We start from the raw sequence: 24,824 nt of genomic DNA, 5'->3' as shown, positions 1-24,824 counted from the left end.
AATTTATTAATGCTACTGGGGATATTTAACATCCATAAAGTTCTCGAGGTCTTGCTCATCATTTTAACCTTTCTGGATTGAATTTAGGAAGTACTTTCGAGTCTATCCAAATAACAAAAAATAAGAAATGTGCTCATATACTGAATGTTACAGGATTTGTAAAATAAATTTAGGGAATTAGATTGTATTGCCTACCTTCTCTGTTATTATTCTATACTCTTGTCTTTTTTTCGCCTCTTCTTCGCACTATTTTTTAATATTATTTGTTTAACTATTTTACTATTTTACCTTGTGTCCTGCTAATACGTTGCATGCATCATCTTATTACGAGTGGTCATGTTATCTGTGTTGACTCACGAAAGGGTTGATTTCTATAGCAAAGATTGGTAGAAGAAGAATGTACCGCCACCTGCTGGTTGGTTTTGGAGTTGCAGGTGTGGCTGATGCTGCTGTGATCTCACAGTTGTCGCTGTGCGGTGGAGGCGTTTTTTTTTCCTCCCTCTCTGTGCAACCAACCGCAAGAAATGGTGAGTGAGGAAAACAGATCCAGCTCCAGATGTAACGGCCCGTCGACGAGACAAACTTAACTTTAATTAGTCACTAAGTCTTTATTTAAGCGTTAAAATGTCTGCCGTCAGTAGCGGAACCAGGCTAATGACAAAAAACGACCATCCAGAAGCTGATGTCTTTGTTTAGCTAACCCTTGCTAACATGGGTTAGCTTCCTTGCGTTGGTTAACGTCAACACTGTCGCTTCAGCTAGCTGGACATCGCTTTTATAATGCTCGAGTCGACAGCTAGGTTAGCCGAGACGGGCGCAGACAAAAGCGCATATGAATACACATCGTTTTGGATACGTGACAAACTCAACTGACAAACTTTGCGTTGATGAAATGGCTAGCTAGCCACGAAGAAGCTAACGAGCAGAAGTTGTCAGTAGCCACTGTATCTCGGTTAATGTTATCTTAACGTGTAATTAAAAAAACAACTTGCTTTTGACAATTAAATGAAGCGAGTTTCACGTTAGACAACAGCAACGTGTGTTTAGTAGGTGACATGTTGGGAGAGGGGCACGAGCTACAGGCTAGCTGCAGGCTAACGTTAGCTAGTTGTGACGCTAGCTGGCAGCTGCTGCCTGTCTTTAAATGTAGAGACCGGTGTGACGTTATGGAGTCACACTAGATCAGTCTGTTTGTATGAACCTCACGAGCTCATCAACTAATTCACCAAACTACTGTCACTGTAGTCTCTACTGCTGCCAAACATCCTAACCCTCCAGAGTTATACTTAGTTATTGTCTGTAATGAGGTAAAACACATTGAACAAATGACAGATATTTTACAGTCACGAACATGCTAACATTTTCTTTCTCAAGTTAACTTCGTGTCTCTAGTTAGAGCATAAATTGTTTGTCCACCATTCACCACTACAAACTACAAAAAAGCAAGCTCAAAGACTTCAAGTAGCTATTAATATTTACTTAAGAGACCTAGATGGTGTCGTGTTTGTGTCTAGAGGAGTTAATACTCACAAAGTGTTCTAAGAAGTCTCATGTCAAATGTATTTGCAGGCCTAATGACACTTGCAAATTAAATCATCTTGGGATTTAGTGCCACATGCGACCAATTCCACCTGTGGAGACATTGGTTTAGTTGTTTCTTTGTAAGACACTGCTTCATATCGTTTTAAACTGATTTCTAATTATGTTTTTCGATGTAATCTATTCTATGTAATGGCTGAGAACCTTTTACCGAGCAAGTACAGACAGTGGTTATCACTGCAACACTTTATACTGTACTTACTTTATACTACTCCACTACATTTGTGTGAGAGCTGTAGTTATTTTTCAGATTACAGCTGATCGTCCCCTTCCTGTCCAGTGAAAATAACGTTTCTCCAGATGTGTTTGTGACGAACTGAAGGACGAAGTGTTCCTTTATGTGTTGAAACAATCCTCCTACTTCTGAAGCTCAATACACTTTTTAAAAAGGAAAAAGCATTTCTCACAAAGCTGCAAACCGCTCTGAGCTCAGGAAAAGTTTAATATTTGACTTATGTACGGTTTGAATGCAGTACTCGTAGTGGAGTATTTTCACAGTTTGGTATTAGTAACGGATCTGAATAACTTCCACTGCTGAGCAAAAGATAAAGTTTCTACCTGCTGATGCAAACAGACACTTTGTGGAGGTTTTAGCACAGAGATGACCAGTAATGAGGAGATTATGACTTGCTTGACTTTACACCCAAAGTATCTTTATTTCTTAGTGAGGCTCATGGATAAAACACGACGGTTATTACAACAGATGCAGCATACTTCTGTCTGGGCTGATTTGTTTCAGACGAAACGTGCCTCCAGAGATTCACGGCATCCTGTCTGAGAGGAAAGCATTCACAAGGTCAACGGTGGTTTTTCTGATGTCAATATTCTCGTGAGTCATCGGTGTCTCATTTCCACTCTTTCCTCTTCACTCGATCTCTCTCTTCAGGATGTGTTTCTAATGATCCGACGCAACAAGACGACTATCTTCACCGACGCCAAAGAGTCGACCACAGTCTATGAGCTGAAGCGCATTGTGGAAGGCATTTTAAAGAGGCCCCCTGAAGATCAGAAACTTTACAAGGTAAAATAGCGTATGAGTGAAATGTCCAGTTAGTGGACCGCATACATACAGCTAACAACTGAACACAAACATGCTGGCTGAGAGGAATGCAAGTACGGTAGTTTCACAACAGCGATGAGTCCTCACCCATTTCACTGCGCTGGCAACTCTGTCTCCTAAATGTCTTCAGAGGCTTTGAACGCCGCGTCTGAAAAGGCCGATAAACGTGGAAGATAGAAATGATCTTCTGGCTGTTCGCTACGTTTATCTTTTATGAAATGTCTTCACCAGGATGAAGTGATGCTCAATGACGGTCAAACTCTTGGAAATTGTGGCTTTACAAATCAAACCGCTCGACCTCAGGCCCCGGCCACGGTGGGGTTAGCGTTCCGTCTGAGTGGTAAGTAGTTTACTCTTTAGTCAACAGTGTTGTAGTGTTGGCGTCATCCAGTCACTTGTTTTATTGAGCCGCTCTGAGTCCAGTCTGAGCAGAGACAGTTGTTTTGAACGATATCAGCTCTGATTTCCTGTGATGGATCTTCTCTCTTTCTCTTTCTCTCTCTCGCTCTTCACTGTTGTCACTTTCAGATGATTCATTTGAGCAGCTGAGGGTCGAGTCTTTCTCCACTCCCCCAGAGCTCCCTGACGTCATGAAGCCCCAGGACTCGGGCAGCACAGCCAATGAGCAGGCTGTACAGTGAGGGAGGGAGGGGGGGAGAGAAGAGGACTTCACAGGGGGGAGGGAGGGGTTACATTTTGTGATGCCTCCGCGGGTGAGTTTTTATCTTGCCGACGACAGATCTTCAGCCGGGCACAAACTGTTACCAACACGGACTCTCCTCGTCGTGAACGTGAGGGCGAGTGCTTCAAAGTGGTTCATTTGTCCTGCAGTGGGTGAACGCATGCTCGATACATTGATCATTTCACACAAGACCCTTCAGAGATACCTGACGGACTTGTCGCAACACTGTCAGTCATCCATGGGGTTGGTAATGGCTGAACATAAAAAGTTGTACCTCGTATTTAATTAATTCTACTCTTTATTTGGGGTAAGGTTATTGCTACCTTACTTGTGTTTTTTTTTATTTTGCTGGCTTAAACGTGGGAGTTAGACTATAAGGTGTGACATTTTTAGGTTTTTATGTTTGTGTGTTTCTTTATTAAACTATTGCTAGGATTGAACACGTTTTTCGGTCTTTGGCCTGGATATATGTTGCGACAATAGCTCGGAGTTTGTGGATTTCTAAGTTACTATCTGTATTTCAAAAACGTTTTGAACAATATGGGTCTGAGATAAAATAGATTCACTTGTTGGCAGGAGATCTGGCACTAAGATGAACATTTCTTGGTACTTTACCGTATCAGTAGTTGTGGTTTTCCTACTGTAGCTGCTCACACATGTTACTGAGACTGAATGCACTCAGTCGTGGGACCTGGTGTTGAAAAGGCAGATGTTTACCTTACTAACAGAGGTCGGGACGAACCAACTCTCCTCTCCAATGTTTGATTGTAGCCGATGACATCTTGGAGATGCTACTGACTTGAATGAGTGCGGCTGGTTGTTCATAGTAAACCTAAACCGTTTGAAGTTAAGCGGGTAGTTTACATGTGATGATCTGTGAGTCGTGGGCTGCACATTTGACTCTGTTGTCCCAGAATCACTGCCCATTTAGTTCATGCTGCAACTTGTGTTGTATTATGCCCCATTAATACCTTCATACACATTTCTTTTCCTAAAATCAAAAGGGGGATTAGAAATCAACTCTGCACATCAAATAAAAGAATAACACTGGGTCTCATGATCTAAAAAACCTACAATTTAAAAAGTATAACCCTCCATTCATTACAACAGGAAAGTATATTCTGACCTGGGTGTGGAATGAAATTGTTGACATTAACATTTGCAAATTGAGGCTGTTAAACAGTGGGACATGATCAAAGTGATTTACTGATTTAACATTAAAACAACTGTTTTTCACCCCTGTGCACTGTGGTGTTTTTGAATGTGTAGTCTGAGGAACTCAATCAAGTATTGATTTTGCAGTTCATTTGAAACAGCAGCTGATACAATGTTTACTGTTTCCTGTCTCAAACAATAAGATAAGCCAGCACAGAAGTTAATGGCAGACTGATGAATTAATATGTAACTGCAGGATATAATGGAGGATGGCATTTATTATCTCCCTCTGTGTGGAGACCTTTAGTTTGTTTGTGTTCTGCTGGTGTATCCGCTTATTTTGGGAGAACTGGTAATAATAATAGGCAGCAATGTGTGCTAAGATATGAAAATGAACTAAATTAGGACTGCAAACGCATATTAAAGATACATTTGTTTGTTTTCTAAATTATTTGATGGACTGGTCAATAAATAAAATGTCATAAAATAGTGATAAATGCCCATCACAACATCACATTGCATGTTTTGTCCAAAACCAGAATATATTAAATTTACAATCACATAAAACAGAGAAGCAGCAAATCATCACGTCGACTTTTGACGAGATAATGGAAAATGTATGCTTAACACGTTGAATTAAACTTCCAATCAGCAACACGTTGCAGACGATGACGCGAGTTGCTCGTTGTTCCTAAAAGTTTCGAACTTTCCGACAGCATTTGAAGGCAGCGTGCGTTAGGTAGCGAGCTAGCTTAGCATTTCTGGCGGCTACAAGTAACTTCGCCCTCTTGTTCTGCTCACTGCACGAAGCAACGATGGCCTCTGACTCAACGCAGACTAAGCGGACATAGACCGGCACATATGGACGTCAGTGAGTGCGTTTTGTCGGCGGGCAGAGCCGTGCTGGACGTGGTGGAGCGGGAGTGGCAGCCGCTGTCTCCGGGCGAGCTGGAGCAGCGGCTGGACCAGGCGGTGGAGGAGATCCTGGAGGCTGAGCTCATAGCGCAATGTAAAACTCAGCCTCCCCCGACTATATGCGTGTATTTACCGCAGAGTCAAGCCAGTGTGGAGCCCCAAGTTTTACAGACATGCATCAGACCCCCCGAGGAAGACACACCAGAGTCCCGAGAACCGCTGGGGACCGTTGACGGTGCAGCAATCAAGGTATCGGTCTGTTAAATTGATGATGGTAACTGCTAGAATACATTTACAGATTAACATAATTTTACTTGTGCACAGAAACACGTCTAGGATGATCTCCAGTGTTTTCCTTTGTACTGGTAGATTTGTCGAAAGAGTGAATGTATTAAACAATAAAGAATAACAGTCAACAACAAAACAAATCTCCCAAAGTTAGAACTTCACTAAGATACCTACAATATAAATAATCATGCCCTGAAATATGGCCTGCTGTGAGATAAACTCTTTGTTTGTATCCATGATGAGGTTTCACCTGAAATACCAGTTGAATCTGCTGACTGGACTTTTCTTTCTCCCATCAGTGCATCACAGACCTGCTTCAAAACTCTCAATCCAGGGCTCGAATGGCGGGACGGGCTCGCCTGTCCCTGTCCCACACCGTCCTGCTGTCCCTCACGCTGCTCTCTGAGCGGGTCAGCTACCGCTCGGTGTCCCGCCGCTTCCATCTGGAGAAAGGAAACATCCATCGGATCTTCTTCTCTTTCTGCGAGCGCCTCAACACGCTGGAAGAGAAGCAAATCAGGTGGCCAGTCGGTGGGTTAAACCTCAGTGTAGTTTGTAGGACATGATCAGGGTTTGAGGGTTTGAAAGTGATAATGATGGGGGGGGGGTTCCTCTCTGTTCTCCAGGCAGGGAGGCTGTGGAAGCCCTCTTCCCACTGTGCAGTCCAGAGAAGGAGCAGGAGGAGCAGCAAGGTGTCCCTGTGGTCCTGGGAGTGTTGGGACACACCCGCATCCCGATCCGCCTGCCAATAGGGAAACACGATGTGGAGAGCGCAGGGCCTGAAGTGAAGAGGATGAAGAAGGAGGCCCATCCCGACTCCTGGCTAAACCTGCAGCTCGCATGCGACCGTAAAGGCCGCTTCCTACACTGCAGAATCAGTAAAGGATCCGACGTGGACAGAGGCGGCGCTCTGAGGGACAAACTCAAACAGCATCCTGAACTGATGCCCTCTGGCTCCTGCCTCCTGGCCAGAGCCGGCTACCCGCTCACCGCTCACATTTTAACTCCATACTCAGGAAGTCACGGACCAAGAGAGGAGCTCTTCAACAGGACGCTAGAGGAGCATTGTCACATCCTGGATCAGGCTGTCGCCAACCTGAAAGCCAGGTTCAAAAGGCTCAGGTATCTGGATATCGGAAACTACGAGCGAGCCAGAGCTGTTGTGCTGACCGCCTGTGTGTTGCACAATGTGTTTTTGGACATGGGACAGGTGGTTCAAGGGGACGTTGAGGAAGAAGAAGCCATAACCCGAGAGGGGGAGTTGGAGATGGATGAAGAGGGCGTGCACAGACGTGACGCCGTCTCAGATTTGTTGTTTAAAATGTTTGATTCTGGAAGCGTGTGACGTGAGGATGTTTGGTGGGAAACGGCTCGTTGATATAAAGGTCTATCTGAACAGAATCTCTACTTTCTGGGTCTCTCAATACGACGGATAGGTTTGTCTTTAAAGCTTTTACACTGTGGGAATTATTAGTTTTCCACAGTAAATCGGGGCAATGCATAGTTATTACTGTAGTTAACCACAATAGAGATGACAAATGTTATTTTCCAGAACATTATCACCTCATGTTACATTTTACAAATGGAAAAAAATAAATGTAATCGCACAAAACAGACCGTAGGACTGTAAATGTATGTTAAAGCCAGTGTATTTCTAGTGGTCGTCTTCATCGGAGTAGAAGTACCGTGTAATGTAACGACCAATATAACCTGTGAGTCTGTAATACAGCACAATAAAGCACATGGGTAAGGAACACTAATAATAACCACTGAGAAGTCTTAATTCACGGCGAGTGAGTCTGTCCAGGATCTTGTAATCCATGGGGTGACAAAAAGAACATGTAAATGAAGGGGCAATGAATTAAGTTATTTTTCTTTGAAGTTTTTTCACCCAAATGTATTTTGAAAGTGATGACCGGAAGTGAATGTGTGCTATTATATCTACCTTGATGCAAGTGTGACAATTCCCGGTTAAATAAATCTCCAGACCAACAAAACTTTCTTTTAAAAAGTATCGTCAGTATTTATGTTACTGTTATCTGTAATACACTATAAACGAGTTGTATATGAATATATATTATACTGATATTTAAACTGTTACATGCGGGGAAAAATGTTGCAGTTCCTCAATGTGACCACTGGAGGGCAGTGAACTTTCATAATTAAAAATACACTCGCGTCAACAGTCCAAATCTGTCAGTCCTTGGGGTCAAGACAGACGCACTACCATAACAATATATCCGGTAAACGTTTCAAAATAAAAGTAAAGTGTTTCTGTAGAAAACTACTACGGTAGTATTTATTGCAGGATTGTTTATGAGAAAACATTACAAAGTGAAGTTGTGCATACTGACGGTGTATATTATTAATACATTAATGGTACAAGTGTCTCAAGAATAGTTATTGATAGCTTTTGGGAATGATTATAAATATAAATATCTGCGTTATTTTCACTGAAAAATTAGTGTTTTAGTCTAACTGACTTCCTTTGATCATTTCTGTTTCATTTTGTCTAATCTTGCATAGGGTTATAACATTTGATATGAAGAACTGGTGCAGTGATGGTAGGGGGCCTGTATATTCTTATTTGTGAGTCATATTTTAGTTTTTCTTGCTCTCTAACATCAGCCGACCGTAATTCACTCTCTGCAGGCGGTATAAAAATAAGTGATGATTACATCCATTGGACCATCAACAGAAAAAGGACAACTTTCATGTGATCTGCTTGCAGTATAAAAGATGACCAGGGTATGATTAGTGCGTGGTTGTCACGTTTAAGTTTAGACCGGCCAAACTAATCCTAAAACTAACAGTTAAAACTGTGCCAACATGACCAACTTTAAAAACATTTATAACAAACAGTTCTCCTCGTGCAGGATGACAAAAGTTTTTTGGAACAGAAAACCGCGTCTCTTCCGGCCTAATGTCCCTCCTTTGACATCTGTGTGCTGTTCTTCTGAGCCAGGCTGGAGATGGCCTGGGCCAGGTTGTTGATGGCCTCTATCTTCCTCTCCTCCAGGGCTTTCTGCTGGGCCCACATGTTCATCTTCCTCTCTTGCAGCTCCATGTACAGCTGTAGGACGTCCTGTGGAGGCCTGGCCGTGGAGCAGGGAGCCGCTGCTGTAGGAGGGTTCGGGAGGATGGGGGTGAACCTCTTGCTGGCTATGGCCTTGCCCACTCTGGTCCCGCTGAGCTTCGCCCTTCGCTGGGCTTCAATCTCCTCCCTGCTCTTACCCAGCGTCTCGTTCATGGCCTTGAAGAACTCCCAGTGGACGCTGGAGGCCCCCAGCCTCTTGGCCCTCTCGGAGTTCTTCCTGTATGTGGCCAGCATGTTTCTCCACTTGAGGTCACACTCGTAAGCCTTCACGGTGACATCGGTGACCTCCGACTCTCTCAGTTTGGCGTTCACTTTCTCTGCCACCGACTCCCAGAGTTTCTTCTTCTTGCACACCGGCTGATCAAAAGCCGGGTCCATTTCTAGTCTGGTGTTGACAAGGTGCCATGTGGCCTGCAGTGTCCATATGAACTCTAGAGAGGAGAACAAAGGTGTATCATGTCATTGGTTGTTAAATGATATTGCATTGAACCTATTACCTGTTTTTTTAAGAATTTTAATTTTTTTGATATTGCATCAATATGAGGTAATACGACTACATTTAGTTGCCGTTAAAGTAACATATGAGTCACGGTTTATGACTATAATCACTGCAATAGGCATAGACTGCGCACTCATCGGGCCCTCCTCGCTTCACGCGCTGACTGGATGAAACCTGTTTAACTTCATGGTGTAGTCTACTAACCTGCTTTACTTCTATCCGTGTCCACGCTGCACACAACCGTTTCCTTTTTTTCCACTTCAGTACTTTGGATCACAATTGTCTCGATTACCTCCATGATGTTAAGATAATAGCAGTTAAAGTTGTTTTTTTTATTAGTTGTGCGTCTCTAGCGAGGAATTTAACAACATATCAGAGGCACCGATGCCTTTTCTCGCATCGAGTAAAACGATGACTATAACAACGTTGCTAAGCAGCTTGGGACGTGTAGTCCGTTGTCGTTGTTACAAACAGGCGTTTGAGTACTCCGGTGTACCAGATGAACTACAATCCCTAAACGCTGCGAATTGTTCAAGACAAGCGGCTATTTATCGCTGCCACGGGGAATTGTAGTTATTTAAAGGAACGAAGTGTACGAAGGGAGTTGACAGGAAGCGATATTTAAACTACAACTCCCAGCGTATATCACACCGGTCCACCTCTTCACTCCCTGCTCCCTCCCTCAACCGCCCCTGTTTTGTTGTTTGGCTAAAGATGGCGTTAGCGGCTAACACAGGCGATTGCATTTTGTTCCACAAAAATGATTCGGCCAGTGGTAACAAAACATTGATCCATTAGAGCTTTAATCCGCCACTTGATGTGTGAAAATATGTTCCATTGAGATAATACACGTCTACCACGTAGAATAACGCTTATTCGGCCTTCTCACGATGTGAGGCCTGTTTTTTAGGGAGTGGACCGAAGCTGTTGGAACTCCATCTCCCATCAGCGAGCGCGGCGTCAGGTGGTACAACTTTCCTTTTTCATGGTATCTGTAGTTTTCTGATCACACCAGAATGTTTGTTTTTTTGCGGAAACTTTGAAAAAAAACAACAAAAAAAACTGTGTGAATGAACTCATGAAGAGCACATAATAGCCGGTTGAGTAAAGAAGCTAAATATTTAAAGTGAAAGGACATGCTGTTTAATTCCTCAATGTGTCACTGAGCGTCCAGTGATGCTCCACAGAGTGATTCATGTCCGTCTCAACTGAGAAGAGGACAATTAAGAGAATTGAACCCGCAGCCTGTCAGGCAAAGGGGACCATGGCTGCATCACCTGTGCAAGGTGACGGGAAACAATGTCGAGCCCCCTCAAGAGAGGGTCACCCATCCTCTCCAGAGGCTTCTCTGACCTGGTGCTTGGCTCACCTCTCTAAACCTGGACCAGGGGCTGAACACCAGGGCCATGGCAGGGCTGACTCTGGCGGTGCCAGAGATGGGGACAAGAGGTCCAGGGTCTCTCAGTGGCGAGCCCTGGTTGCTATCCGGACGCAGCACATCAAGGGGGACAAGGCTGGCATTGCCCGGTTCAGAACTCAAGGTGGTCTCTGGCCCCTGTTGGACTTGCTCAAAAACCCAGAGTGCTCCAGGAAGACCCTGGACCTGGCTCTGAGCATCTTAGCAAACTGCTGCACGGAGCTGCAGACACGCATAGAGGTGAGACAAAAGGAATAATAGAGAAGATACTGGAAGCTCTATTTATTAAACCACCCATTAAAACTCACATTTTAAATGTCTGCCACCACAGGTCCGTAAGCTTGATGGGATCAATATTGTCGGTAAGTGATCGCTTACATTTAGAATAATTACTTTTTTAAACTTTTGCTGCAATCTTTGGTATTTTCACAATTCATTGCATGTAATCTCTAAACTATTCTTTACCGTCCAGTGGAGATCCTGAAGGAGAATATGGCTCTAGAGACGGTCCAGAACCGAGCAGCCCGGGCTTTGGGAAACTTGGCCATGGACCCAGAGAGCTCCGCACTTATCCACTCTGCTGGTAAGTCCTAAATGTCAAACGCTATTTCACATTTTCACAATTTATTACTTATTTGAGATGCAGCTTGAAAGCTACTTGAAGGGAAAGTTATATATTTTTGTAGTAGCAGCGCAATAGTAGTTTGTGTGTCACACTTCTAAATGAACTATGTCTCGTACTGGGAAAAATAGGAAATGTCTATTCACATGAAAAATGGTCGCAGAAACTGTTGATATGATCTGTGAAATGTTTTTGTGTAGATGTATCGTCATACAACCATCCTCTTTTCTTCTTCCAGGTGGTGTTCCTCTCCTCCTCCTGTGTGTGTCTCTTTCTTCGGGCCCGTCCTCCCCCACTGCTGCTCCGCCCAAAGAGCCCTGTCCCAAACTGGAGTGCGCTCAGTCGGCTGCTCGGGCTCTGCTCTACCTCTCGGACACGCACTCGAACCGCCTGTCGCTGCTCACCCAGGGGACCCTCACGGCTCTCGCCCCGCTCATCGCTCCAGAATACCCCCAGGCGCTGAGGCGGGCGGCTCTCAAGGCCCTCCACGAGCTGACCCGGGGCTGCGGTGTCGAATGTGCCAGGGAGGTGTCCCGGTCCGGAGTCCTCGCTCAGCTCGGCGCCATGGCGTCGGGGCAGAGTGGTGAACCTTTTGAGGAGCTGGCCCTGAAAACCCTGGCCAACATGTGCTCCCAGGGCTGCCTTCGCCCTTTCGTGGGGTCCCTGGGGGTCATTCAGAAGTTCACAGAGGAGGTCAAGAGGGACCCGCTGAAGTCTGGAGTCTTCCTCAAGGCGCTGTGCTTGTGCTGCAAGGAGGCGGTCAACCGCGCCAAGGTGAAGGAGAGCAGTGGATTGGAGGTGCTGATCGGCTTCCTGGCTGCCCATCAGAGTCATCCCCTCTCCCGACTAGCCATCCTGGCCTGTGTGGACTTTGTTTTTGACGAATCTGCCATGGAGCAGCTGCACGAGTTGGGGCTGGTCCCTCTGCTGGTCGCACGACTGGTTGAGCTCTCCAGAGGCGAGGAACAATCTGCCGAGAAGATGGATTTGAGCCTCTCCTCTAGCATGTCTCCCAACGAGCTCCTGCCCTCCTCGTGTTATGACTCCTTTGACTTTCCTCCTCCTCCTGAGGGCTGCAAGAAGGAGGAAGCAGGTCTTTGTTCATCGAGCTTTTTAAGTCTCAGGTATGGACGATTAAAAGCACCGGTTTATCTATGTTCTCTGTGAATTTTATTCCACTAGTTTCTATTGTTTATCTACATGCGCTTTGCTCTCTCTTCAGGTCCTGGTTGGTGTCTGAGGGACTGATCTCTTCAGAGGGGGACCTGCTGGACTCCTCTGGTGCTGAAGGAGAATGGGGGAGTCTTCAGATCCCACCGGCTCCATCCCCTCAAACTTCCTCTCCAAACCCCGATTCCTATTCCTCTCTTAAATACTCTTCTCCATCCAACCCTACTGCCTCTTCCTCTTCCAAAAAAGCTGCTCAGCCTTCCCCCGTGTCCTCTTCGGCCCAGCCCCAACTGTCATCCCCATGTAAAAGCACTGATCCGCCTCCCTCTAGTCCTCCACCTTGCACCGTGCTCACACCGCAAACCCAGCCGAGATCTTCCACCGTCTCCTCTCCCACTAAAACAACCCACTCACCAGTCTCCCCCTCAAAGTTCTCCTCCCCTCACAGAAGGAGGCAGCGTACTCATTCAGCAGCTTGTTTGACTAAAGTCACTCTTGATACCCCTCCGTCGGTGCCCCGCCAGAACGCTTACCACCACCCCTACCACCCCGAACCCTGGACGCCCGAGTCGCCCATCCTGCTGCTGCTGTCGCGCTTCTCCCACGCCACCGACCCATCGGCCGCCCTGATCAGCTCGGGCGTCATGTCCGGCCTGCTCTACTACCTCACCCAGCACCAGGACCCCAGCAGCAGGTGCTTCCGGATGCTCTGCCGGCTGAGCTGCAACCCGAACTGTTTGCAGGCGCTGGTCCGAACCGGCTCGGTCGCGCTGATTCGTCACCATCTCTGCCAGAGAGGGGGAGGGTTTGAGGGACAAGAGAGACAGACGGACCGAGTGAAAGCCAAAGTTAAACAACTCGGTGAGATAAAGATTCTTCATCTGCAACACAGTAACTTTAGAAAATATGTTTGACCCTTCAACCTTTTTACCATTGCCTTATAAAGGTTAAAGATAATTCACACTGTATTAATGTTGTGTTGTTAGTATATTATTTAAATCATTGAGATGAGTTCTTTTGAGGAGGGATGCGACTAGCAAACTCTCCGGTCCAGATACCGTAAACTAGGATCTCAGCCTTCAGCTGCTACAGAGCTGCTACAATTGCTCTTGATCTTAAATATTTATTGTGGATCAGTCACGTCTGGCCGATGCCCTTAATGAGGTCGGTACAGATCGGTGCGTCCGTACTTCTGACGTAAATAACACTCGAGAACCAGCTTTCATACAAGAGCATTTTATAACTGTGCGCTGACTGTCTCTGCAGGTTTTACTCTTCTTAGTAATCTGCGCGTCCAGTGTGAGTCTGGATTCGGCTCTGGGGTTGTTGCCCACGTGATGCTGTCGGGCTCTGAGTCCGACAAGATGAACTGTGCGTTGTCTCTGCCGTTAATCAGCAGGTGAGTAGTAGATAGAGTCTGTAACTAATCACTGGAATATCACAAGATTATGGAAATTGTCATTTGCTGTCATTTGTTGTGCTGCTAATCTGGTTAACAAGTGCTAACTGCTAACAAGTGATCATATTTCGTCTTTAGTAACCTTCTTTTTCCTCCGACAGCAACAAGTCCTTGTTGAAGAAGCTTCTTCTGGACAGCGGCGGGCTGCTCTTGGCTCTGCGGCCTCTTGGCTGTGATGAGGATGATGAGGATGAAGACCAGTCCACCGAAGGTGGGAAGTTTCTTTCCGATTGGTTAAATTCTTCGCGTTCAGGCCGGACTTCTCAGCTCCACTCGCTGTTCTCCTCCCTACTGATCGGATGCCTGTCCACCCTGACGGTCGGCGTCAAAATGGAGCTTGAGAAAAAACATCCGAGTCCAGTCGCAACACAGTCGGTCAGTGAAAACGACGAAGTTTCACCCCCTCCCTCGAAAAGGCCTCGGCTGGCCGACGCCTGTCCCTACGGAGTCTCCAACTTTGACCTCCTCTTGTTGCTGGACGACGGGACTCAGGTCCGAGCCAGCAGGGAGGCAGTGGCCGGGGGGGAGGGGACAAACGGGGTCGGCTCTGAGTACTTCTGGGCTCTGTTGAGAGGCGGGTTTGGAGAAGCTCGGGGTAATGTGGAAGAAGCCATCCGCATCAAAGACGTCAGCACAGGCATGCTGCTGCCGGTGCTCCACTACCTGCATGGATGTCGCCTCACCAAGGACACTGGAAGGACCAGGGAAGGTGATGAAGACGAGAGGAGAGGACCGTGTCCGGTCTTGGACAAATTAGTCCTTGAAGGACTGGGGATGTGCCAAAGAGAGAGAGGGGGTCGCTCAACAGAAGACTTTGCTTTCCAGAAAACCGCTTTAGGCGAGATGATGATTGGAGCTTGCAGATTTTTGGTGACTGAGTTGCAGAGAGAGTTGGAGGCTCTCTGTGTGTCTCTTCTCCTGTCCTGCTCCACCAAGGCTGCCAGTCGAGCTGCATCAGCTTCCGCGGTGGACAGGGCTGAAAAGGCCGCATCTAAAATGGACCATGAATGCACCGAGTCTGCCGAGGAGAACCTGGCTAATCGAACATCCGAGTTGGAGTTGACTGGTTTTGAGGCGCAAGCAGAAAATCTACCAGGACAGACAAAGAAACCAAACTGTTCCCAGCGCCAGACAGACAGAAACAAAACCTCTGGAACCGTTCAAAAGGCCAGCAGAGGACTCGACACAACTTCGGACCATAAGACAATCAAAAGTTCCACTCCAGCCTCCAGATCAGGCCGTGCGTCAGTGGTGGACAAATCACTAGATCCAGAGGAGTTGAGGTTGAGACCAAAGAACTTGAAAAGTTCAGCACAGCGTCTGAAATCAGCAGCTCAGGACTCCCGTTCCTCCTCAGGAGGAGGTGGAGGAGGTGGGCCCCTGGCTGCTCTCCTCCCCCGGATGTACTGGTTTTCCCAGCGGTACAGCTACCCGGCACTGGGCCGGGCCTGCCTGTCTCTGCTGCTGGGTTGTCAGGACTGTCCTCGGCCCTTCGTGTCCTCCTCCCTTGCTGGGGATTTCCTTCGCAGACTTGCCAGAGAGGCCGACTGTACAGAGACTCTGAAACAGGATCTGCTCAGTCTGACCACGGTAGCTCTGAGCTGAGCGCGGAGGGAAAGATGGAGTTGCGTTGTTTGTGGCATGAGTTCAGAAGGCGCAGGTTAAGTGGGAGTCGACTGTGGGGCTTATTATCAGCTTCTGGAAGAGTTTCCATTGTATTCGTTTTTATCAAACGTCTGGAAGGTATAACAACAGCATGATCGCCTGAAAAACCTGCTCTATGAACTGACTGTTGATTTATTTTCACAAACTGGAAGCATTCATTTCAATTTAGTTTTGATGTAATCTGACATAAGCATGACATAATTGTCTTATAATTTACTAATGACATTTGCATTGTGATTTCTTTTCTTTTTTTTTGTTTTTGAAAAAGTCTTAAGATGGATTTGATGAATGTCATTAAGCTGGAAGTACTGGAATTATCAGGGTTGGTCTAGTAGCCAGTTGTTTATTTTGTACATAGAGATAATATGGATTAGCAGATATACAATGTATAGATCACAACTGTCCCATATCAACTTATGCCACTGAATATATTGTTGGAACATCACTTTGCTTCTGGTTTCTTCTTGTCGGGATGCAGAGCGACCACAGTAATCAGTCGATTATATGATTCAATTACACATCGGAGTCAAACAGCCATCGGTTGAACTGTCGTAACATTTGTTAGAGATTCATGGTCTCAAGAGGACGAGCCGTGACGACTTTTCATTTAGTGGGAAATAAGATCTGAGATTTTGATATGAGATATGTCAGTAAAAAGTAAAAACCCTTCTTGTGAATTTTGACACTTTTATGTGGCGTAAAACCGGTGGTTGCTAACAAATGGCTAGATGAGACTACAGTCTGTCAGGGACATTGAATGTTATAAAACCGAACACGGACACGCCTCGAGTCACTATCTTGTGTTTGAACTCAAGCTCTTGCAAACTATGCGAACTAAAACTTTCCAACTTGTACATTTATGCTCGATGTCACGCTAAGAGGAAAGGCTTTTGTAGAAGAGGTAAGCGTGCAAATTCAAATTACGAGTTTGAAGTGTAGTGGTGGAAGTCATGTGACTGGCGTGGTTTGTTGAAAGCTCAACGTAAACTTTCTACTTCTGCAGATTGCATTCACACCTCAAAAATCATAAACGTTCGTTTGCCACAGAGCTTATTTTCTGCAAAAATCTAAAATCCAACTAAAATATTTATAAGGCTTTATGTGGAGGGAGCCAGTGTGATGCTAACCTCCAGGTTGGCCTACAGAAATACATCATCTCTGCAGCACTCTACACTTTCTAAAACATCTCAAATATCAGCAGCCTCTTCTTTTAGTCTTTGAAATCTCCTATTTGCAGGATCTTTGCCGCCCCCTAGTGTTGATATTTAAATAGACACCGTGAGGTCAAAACAAAATAAATGACACAAAGTGGTTTTATTCATGTGTAGGTGGCCCCTCGGTCAGTATAATTAAGCCAAGTACACTGCAGACTGCAGCAGAACACGGCGGATCCTCAGTGGTGGGATTCCTCGAAGCCGTCGGGCAGAGCATTGGTGTGATGGTTGTGGAACAGAGAGTGGTTTCCATCGCCCCACGGGAATCTCTGGAAGGAGACATGAAAACAAGGAACGTCAACAACAGGAGACAAAAACAACTGATATTCATCCCATAAGATTACACATCTCGGTGCAGGCGGTTTGAGACTCGCCTTGGTGCGGATACGCAGGTGAGGATATGGCACAAATTGTGGCTGGTCATGGGAGTGTGCCTGCATCTTCATGTAGGCGTTGGCAATGCACACACCAACACCAGGTAAGGCCAACACAAAGGTCAGGATCTTCCAGGTTTTCGCTGTGGAAAACAGAATCAGAGGAAGTGCATGACTGGAGCACTGAATAAGGCATAGAGGGGAAGGGAGAAAATGAACCGACAGCAGCCGTCTCTCTCGTCTACAGAGTGCATATCAATCATAAAATAGGACTCCTGATCATTTGCCAAGGAGAATGAATGTGCAGGATGGCTCCCTGCCAGCTCTGCAGGCGTTCACTTAATGTTCAACACGAGACTCGGAGGGGCAGAAGCTCTGAATCTGGAGGCGTTGATGCATTTTGGTTTGAGGGGAACAGTAAAGACACACTGACCTCCTCCCTCATGGCTTGAATGTGACGCAGCAGCGAGCACCCGTCGAGCAGCCAAGGCAGCTGGAGACACAGACATCTGTAGAGGCGGAGAAAAGGATTGAGAACCCTTCGCAGTTCAGTTCAATCTTATGCACCAGAAAATATGACAGGTGTTGGTTCTTCTGTTTATTTTGATGTTAAGGCAGCCTTCACGAGCTTTACACTGAGCCAAAACACAGCAGAACAATGTTTAAATAACGACATTAACTGAAGGGAACCTGTGCACTGCTATTTCAACATCACACATGTCTCACATGTGAAGTAATGTGCAGAATTAATGAGTCATTTGTCATATGGCCCTCTACAAACAAACAACAGCAGGCAGGCTGGGCCTACTAGTAGTGTATCAAGTATTTAAAAATAATATAAATACAAGAAAATCAGGCAAAAACTTACTGTTCTTCAGGCAGGCAGTATTCAATATGCTTTAATGTCCTCTTATTTTTCTGGAAAACTCCACTTTCGTTTTATTTTCTTGTCCTTGCTGCTTGTTTGCCCTTCAGTCTGTCCTGAGCTTAACTGAGAGTGTCACACTCCTCCCTACTTCAATCTGTCCATGCGCCAAGAAACTTAGTTTATATTTGGGCAAGTGCAAAGGCTGATATGTGACGAAGAGGGAGGAGGAGTGTGGTGGTGCTGCATACGGCATTCAGCCTGCATTACAAAGAGCAGAGGGCTGATTAATCCATATTAATGGAGGAATCCTGTCTTTGTTATTCCTGAGTTTCAGTTCACTGAAAGCACGGATCAGCTGTGCGTCACATGTGCAACATAATCTCTATTTACATGTTTCAAGTTTTAATCATCTACTATTATAAGTGCTTTTGGTAATCAAGATTAGATGAACACTGATATCCTGAAATATTAAAGCACCTCTGAGGAAAGTCCTGTAGGATTTACATCTCCTGTGCAAAAACTACTTCAATAAAAGTGATATTTACAATTGTAAATAGTGCACAGGCATATGTAACACAGTCTGCTTTCACACATATAATAACTTCTTGTTAAAGTTAAACATTTTATATTCAAGTTAAACATTTTATATTCGCATATTTAGTTTGAACAGGAAGTTTCTTCTGAGCTGGTTTGTCTTCACAGAAGAATACAATAAAAATATTGTCATTAAAACATAATAATATATGTAAGTTTAATGAGAAAAATCATGAAGTTGATCAGAACATCTATTATTATTATTATTATTATTATTATTATTATTATTATTATTATTATTATTATTATTATTATTATTATTATTATTATTATTATTATTATTATGTATTATATTAAAGCCTGTACTGTATTACACTGCTGTCCCAAAGCCATAATGAATGTGAATTATGTGCACATTTGTAAATCGCAATGTGAATAAACAACACAAATTAAATCTTAATGTATACAAACAAAGTGTTTCAGGTACACAAGTTTTCACTCTGGCAGTTTAGTATAGAACATGAAAAGCTTGTGTAGAAGACATGAAATCATACAAAGTCGTTTGATCGCTTGGCTAGAATTGTGACTTTATGTGAAAGAAACACAAGTAAAAGGGATTATTTATTGTTAAAACATAATTGGTTTACCTTGAAATAAACTATCCACTGGATAGAGTAGTGTTGCTTTGAACACGCTGTCCTTGAACGCTCCTTTGGCCTCTCTAGTTATTGGTGTAGCACAGCCTCATCTCTGAAACCTACAGCCTTTAAAATAAAAGTTGTGTCAAACATCTGGATTTTAGCTGGTTTACCTGCACAGAACCTGAAGTGTTCAATTTGAAGGAGCAAAGTCAATTTTACAGTTTCAAATGGAAATGTAATGAGATATCAGACATGTCAGAGGTAAATCTTGTGTATTTTACTCCACTAATCTGACAGCTTTAGTTACTTTTTACATAAAAAACATACTAGTTTGTACTAAACTCAAGTAGTGTATAAAGTATCTAAAATTGGCTCCAGGCTGATAAACTACTGAAAGGAGCAATTCTGCCTCATGAGTTATTTTACTTTGAATACTTTTAGTGGAATATTATAGATGATTTGAAGTATCTTCTGAAATATCTTCACACGAAGGCACTGTCTCACGTTTTGATGTTATTTTTGTCCGGTCCGTTGAGTGTTAATTCTTGATTTTCACACTATTTTTAATGCCGTTGTGGTCTCTGTCTGGGCGACTTCAGGCTGCAGTGCAAACAGCAGCCGGAGCCAGAAGTGATGTCAGCCAGTCATGCAAGCAGCCAGTCTGAATGTCTCGCGCTTGTGTTATTGTGGGCAGAAGTTAAACACCGCATCAGCTTAAGACTCCACGCACGGGCGTTTACTGGCCGGTAGACACACGGAGGTTTGCAGGTGTGCAGCTGGACTCCATCGGTCTTCCAACCTGCACACATTTATTTACATGAATAGTCTTTATAAGTTGTGACCTAACATCTGTTTGATACTTTTAACTTCTAGTTTAAAGTACAATTAAATAAATCAATGACATGCTTCCCGTTATCTTCTTTTACATCACTCTCATGTTAGCAGAGCTGATAGCTTCCTTCTGAGCTCCGTTTTTGTCCGGCAGCAGCAGCGGCGGCGGCAGCAGCAGCGGCGGCGGCGGCGGCGGCGGCGGTGGCGGCGGCGGCGGCGGCTGCGGCTGCGGCGGCGGCAACGGCAGCGGCAGCGGCAGCAGCCTTTTTGTTGGATGGATGATGGACGGCCACGCGCAGACTGAACCGATTCAACAGGTTTTCTGAACCTGATGAAGTGCAGCATTTCCATCAGTGGGTGCATGTGGACTTTATAAACGCACAAGCAGCCGGGGGAAACACGGCAGACTCAACACAGCAAAGTGGACACACGCATAATGATGTGTAAATAAAGAAATATAGATTTTCCAAAAGTATTATTTTTCCTGACTGCATCCTCTCATGATCAGCTTGACACCACTTAAGTTACAGAATGAGGGATTTAAGTCATGCGTCAACAGTGATTAAAAAATGTGCTGTACACTGAGTTCAGATGAGTTTACTCTCCACATCATCCCTTAACACCCACACAACCCCTGTCTCTGTGTATTTCATGCCAAGAGAAAGACAGCTGCTGATTGTGCAATGCAGTAAGTGTGTGTGATGTTGGACAGAGGTGAAAGCAGCCGGTGCCAGTTGTAACAGTCTGTCCCATCTTTGCCTTGTGTGTCTCTATCTTTTCTGGACACTTAGCTACCATATTCCTGCGTTCACTTCATAGCAGCTCACATCTAAACTCTTCATTGAAGTTGTGCCGCTTTTGGACAGAGACCATTTTCTTCAGCTCTTCTTGCAAACTGTTCCAGGATGTCTTCTTTACAAACCCGGCTTCAAAAGCATTTTAACGATGAACCTTGCACTTTCACTTCCACAACTGTAATGATTTTAAACCATGGTTTGCTGCTATCTAATTCAACATAAGACTGTATGATAATGCAAAGTATCTCGACAGAATGTGCTTGTACGCACTGGAATGTGAATAAGTGAGACTGGGACTTGCCTGTATAACTCTAGCTGCAGACTACAAACCACGAGGAGTCACAATCCACCATCAACAGTCTGAGATGGCAGTGGATTTGAGGCGATGCGAGGGCCGACGTCACTCAGTGAAAACTCTCACACACAGTCCATCACATCAGCTGGTCCCGTGCAGACAGAGTGGGTGGAAAGAGAGCTCAGCATCTTCTTGTCTGCAGTGTTGATGTCTGACACAGCAAGCTAACTTTGCTGAAGTATTGCTGGCATGTTTTATGTGACGAGCTGCATTTTCAGTGTATCATGCCAGTGGAAATGTACAGTGCACTGACTGGCTGCTCGTGGCTGTGCATTAATAGTGGCAGTCAGAAGACACTTTAAAGCAGCTATAATCAATATTTTATGTACACTCTCTAGTTCTTTACAACTCTTCAGACTTTTATAACATTCTTCAGCTCATTGTTTTGTATTTTCCAGCTGGCAACTTTAGTGTTTTAGTTCACTATCACTGTTTTCTGAGCATCATATTTGGACTCAGAAGGCAGCTGTTTTTCGGCAAAAAAAGTTGAAAGCTAAGCTGGAGCATCTGGCAGCTGAGGAAGCAAATATTTCCGTCAGGAGTTGGAAGAGACCAAAAACCGAGCCTAAGCTTCATATGTCTGAATGAATCTGCTAGATACGTAAATAGGCAACAAGGAGTTTACCATGTCAACCTCATGTGATGATGGTGACTAGTGTTGTATTTACACCTGATTAACCAAAAATCATTTATTGTGTCGTTAAACTGGTCATATTCCACATCTGATGATTGGAATTTCTAATTCTGTGAAGAAGATTACTGCCTCTTTGGCCACAGCCAGCTATAGCTCCTGTATTCCATTAAAATATGTTATCGTCCTAAGTAACACATAAAAGAGTCATACAGAGATAAATTACTTGTTGGTTCGTTTCTTTTCATGGGTTGATAATAAAAAAAAGCGAATACAACACCAGCTTTATCCTTGAACAGAGCGAATTGTTGCCTGACCTTTGGGGAAAGATGCTGTACGTCATTAGAATGGACCCTGACAGGCCATTTAGTTCACACCTCACATTTGGTTTGGTCGGTCAGCTGCTCGCTTCACTCTCTAATTATTCCTTCAAACTCTTCCATCTGACTTCAGTCTTAAGGGCAGTTTCCCCACACGACACCTTCCACCTTTTGAAAGTCGTGACCAAAAATCGTCGTCACAGACTCTCTGATGGACTACACTTGCTGCTGTAATGTCTTCAAAACCAAAACCTGCTGAGCCAGATGCAGGTTCAGCTGAAAGACGTGGATGAAGAGTGAGCCAGCACCATCACTCTGTAGGTCTTTGTGTTCATCCCCTTAATATGTACACGCTACATGGAGCTCAACACTAATATTAAGTCCCCTGGAGCTGCTCCACAGTGGTTTACCAGCTGGAAGAAGAAGAGCATAAAACCAGTAATAAACACAACTGGTCCGGTCCCCCGGCGAAGAAGAAAAAACAACTCAAGACTCGTATTATTTCTGAGTTGTTGTATTAAGACTGATATTGATTGTTTCACCAGATTGAAGCTGTTCATGAAAGTGTTCTAGTGGAGATGGTTTTTATTGACACCTCCGGCCACCACGTGGCGCTAGATTTAGATGCTTGATTGATTTAATTTAGGAGGCCAGTGTGATCAGCTGCAGGTGTGTTGCTGTTTTGCTAGACAGGCACTGAGGTTTTGACTTTGCCACAGTCTGTGTTTATTCCCATATTTTGTACTTTCTGTGGAACATTTAGGTTTATTTTTAGAGGGACGGAAACAATGGACTACACTTCAACCGCAACTGGTGAGCTGTACTGAGCTGTAAAATAAATCTGGGTTTTGTTGATGGACACACTGGATGTTTTATAGGAAGCGCACATCATAACTAAGTCTTGCAGAATAGCAGCCCTTCAGTGGACTTTTAAGTGTTGCAAATAATTCCCACAGAGACTGAAATCCTTCACTTTGTGGCCACAGTACTCTGAACTAACACTTGAGCATGAACCGATTTAAGGATAAACAATAGGCCTGTACTGTTCCTCGGTCAAAAGTGAAAATGATCATTTAGCTCTAAAGCTAAAAGGACAATATGCCCACCTTAGCTGAGGCCTAAACCACAATCCAATGCTGAGTTGAATCCATTTACCTTATGTATGTATATCACTAAATCTATATCGGCATCCATTGTGAGTCACTAAGTTCTATGTACTGTTGCAAAAATGACCCATTCTCATTCCCAACTTGTCGCATCCTGAGGCCTGGTCAGGACCCTCGGCGTCAACTCAGCGTTTCCAACCTAAATCCAATGTTCAGACTTTAAACTTTACATTTATGTAAATCAACATTTGTATAATAAGACAATGCCTCATTTGCATTTTTTAACATAACTTTTCAGAAAACTTGTTTAAAAAAATATTGTCTTTATGTAAACAATCAACTGGAAAGGTGACGTTTTTTCTCTTTTGACCTTAAAGGACAGATGAGGACACGAACACACAGGGAATGTAATTTTTATGTATACATTGGGGCACAGAGTGTTTCGAATATGACAGACCACAGTGAAACTGCCATCCAGATGTGTCTCCACAGACACTGCCCTCCCTGTTCTCATACTGTTCTCTGAGTGAATGAGCCAACACTGTCTGCACCTCCTCCTCTCGCAACAATCCACTCGTCCTTTCAAAGCTTTGACATCTCGTCTTGAAAAATTGACACTCTCCTTATAGATCTGATTGTTTCTTGTTTTTTTTAGGCACCTCTCAAATGTGCGGACAGATAAATGTTTAGATGTGAATCATGGGCGAGGGAGTCGTGAGTCAGACGTGGGTTATGTTATTGTCTTATGCTCAGTACCACCAGAGAAGACGATGTGGTGGTCTGCCCGTGTGACTTCAGTTTTCCTCAGGTGGTGTAAAACAAACAGCGAATAAAGAGTAACCATCATATGTGCTTCTCCAGTCAGACGTTTGCATTAAGTGCTGCTGTTCCTGAGCTCAAGACATAAACTTAAACAATAGATTAAGAAATCAGGGGACCCCCACACTATAGAATATGAGGGGGATCTCGATGCCACGTGGGCTTCTTGTTCACGGTCTCAACAGACTGTAGTTGCACTATGTGTTGCCCCAAAGAGCCCCATTACAGCTGACAGCCTGTTTTAAGTCAGATTGCAATGCAATTCTGTAAAAAACGGTGGAAACTCCTTGAAACTGTGTGTGTGTGTGTGTGTGCGCGTGTTTATTGTTTTTTGCATGTTTTTCACTTCAGAAAACACCCAACAGAAATACAACAATGATGTTATGTTTACTGAGCAATTTCCACATTTCTCCAGGATATTGACGCCATAAGATATTCAGTTTGCTGTGTCTCATTTGTTTACCCTTGTTGTTTATAGGAGGAGTAATGATTACTCGATTAACAAATCCCAAGAAAAACAGGGCTGTTGTTGAACCGTCTTTGACGCAGGCGAGTTTGTTTGGCGGAGGGCTGAGTTCAACACATCTGTCAAAAACCTAATTTTCTGCCTTCATTTTTCTGTCTTCAGCTTCTTTTCTTCAGGTATGAAAGGCAGTGTTGAGTTCGTCAGTGAGTCTGTTCAGTTATGAGTGTGTACGTCATCTTG

General features: G+C 44.4%; 5 protein-coding genes across 6 annotated transcripts; 3 read left to right on the top strand and 2 right to left on the bottom strand.

Annotated features, from left to right (window-relative positions):
* The first annotated feature begins 487 nt into the window (after nt 1-487).
* Nucleotides 488-3,306, top strand: elob (elongin B). Its single transcript, XM_079281825.1, has 4 exons — nt 488-527; nt 2,486-2,620; nt 2,891-2,999; nt 3,188-3,306. Exons 1-4 carry the CDS (start codon nt 525-527, stop codon nt 3,298-3,300), a joined length of 360 nt encoding a protein of 119 aa, XP_079137951.1. The 5' UTR covers nt 488-524; the 3' UTR covers nt 3,301-3,306.
* A 1,848-nt stretch (nt 3,307-5,154) lies between these two features.
* LOC306787149 (putative nuclease HARBI1) lies at nt 5,155-7,678 on the top strand. 2 transcript variants are annotated; one of them, XM_079282211.1, is made up of 3 exons: nt 5,155-5,660; nt 5,999-6,219; nt 6,330-7,678. In XM_079282211.1, exons 1-3 carry the CDS (start codon nt 5,358-5,360, stop codon nt 7,042-7,044), a joined length of 1,239 nt encoding a protein of 412 aa, XP_079138337.1. In that variant the 5' UTR covers nt 5,155-5,357; the 3' UTR covers nt 7,045-7,678. The 2 variants fall into 2 exon arrangements, with proteins under 2 accessions (XP_079138337.1, XP_079138336.1); XM_079282210.1 differs by having other exon boundaries at nt 5,999-6,230; nt 6,326-7,678.
* A 369-nt stretch (nt 7,679-8,047) lies between these two features.
* Nucleotides 8,048-9,653, bottom strand: LOC306787123 (uncharacterized protein). Its single transcript, XM_079282166.1, has 2 exons — nt 9,500-9,653; nt 8,048-9,227 (listed from the first exon to the last, which is right to left on the bottom strand). Exons 1-2 carry the CDS (start codon nt 9,591-9,593, stop codon nt 8,620-8,622), a joined length of 702 nt encoding a protein of 233 aa, XP_079138292.1. The 5' UTR covers nt 9,594-9,653; the 3' UTR covers nt 8,048-8,619.
* Nucleotides 9,654-10,559: 906 nt separating this feature from the next.
* armc5 (armadillo repeat containing 5) lies at nt 10,560-16,812 on the top strand (the record flags this gene model as incomplete). Its single annotated transcript, XM_079281423.1, has 7 exons — nt 10,560-10,952; nt 11,044-11,074; nt 11,185-11,295; nt 11,573-12,458; nt 12,557-13,365; nt 13,771-13,903; nt 14,065-16,812. The coding sequence occupies 7 exons, from the start codon at nt 10,560-10,562 to the stop codon at nt 15,566-15,568; spliced, it is 3,867 nt and encodes a 1,288-aa protein (XP_079137549.1). The 3' UTR covers nt 15,569-16,812.
* A 111-nt stretch (nt 16,813-16,923) lies between these two features.
* cox6a2 (cytochrome c oxidase subunit 6A2) lies at nt 16,924-18,245 on the bottom strand. The gene is made up of 4 exons (XM_079281424.1): nt 18,085-18,245; nt 17,650-17,725; nt 17,217-17,359; nt 16,924-17,111 (listed from the first exon to the last, which is right to left on the bottom strand). Exons 2-4 carry the CDS (start codon nt 17,723-17,725, stop codon nt 17,022-17,024), a joined length of 309 nt encoding a protein of 102 aa, XP_079137550.1. The 5' UTR covers nt 18,085-18,245; the 3' UTR covers nt 16,924-17,021.
* Between the last annotated feature and the right edge of the window lie 6,579 nt (nt 18,246-24,824).

This window comes from Melanostigma gelatinosum (assembly GCF_949748355.1).
Source record: "Melanostigma gelatinosum genome assembly, chromosome: 13".
Taxonomy (NCBI): domain Eukaryota; kingdom Metazoa; phylum Chordata; class Actinopteri; order Perciformes; family Zoarcidae; genus Melanostigma; species Melanostigma gelatinosum.
The sequence above is the reverse complement of the archived record's forward strand: the minus strand, read 5'-3'. Positions and strand labels throughout refer to the sequence as shown.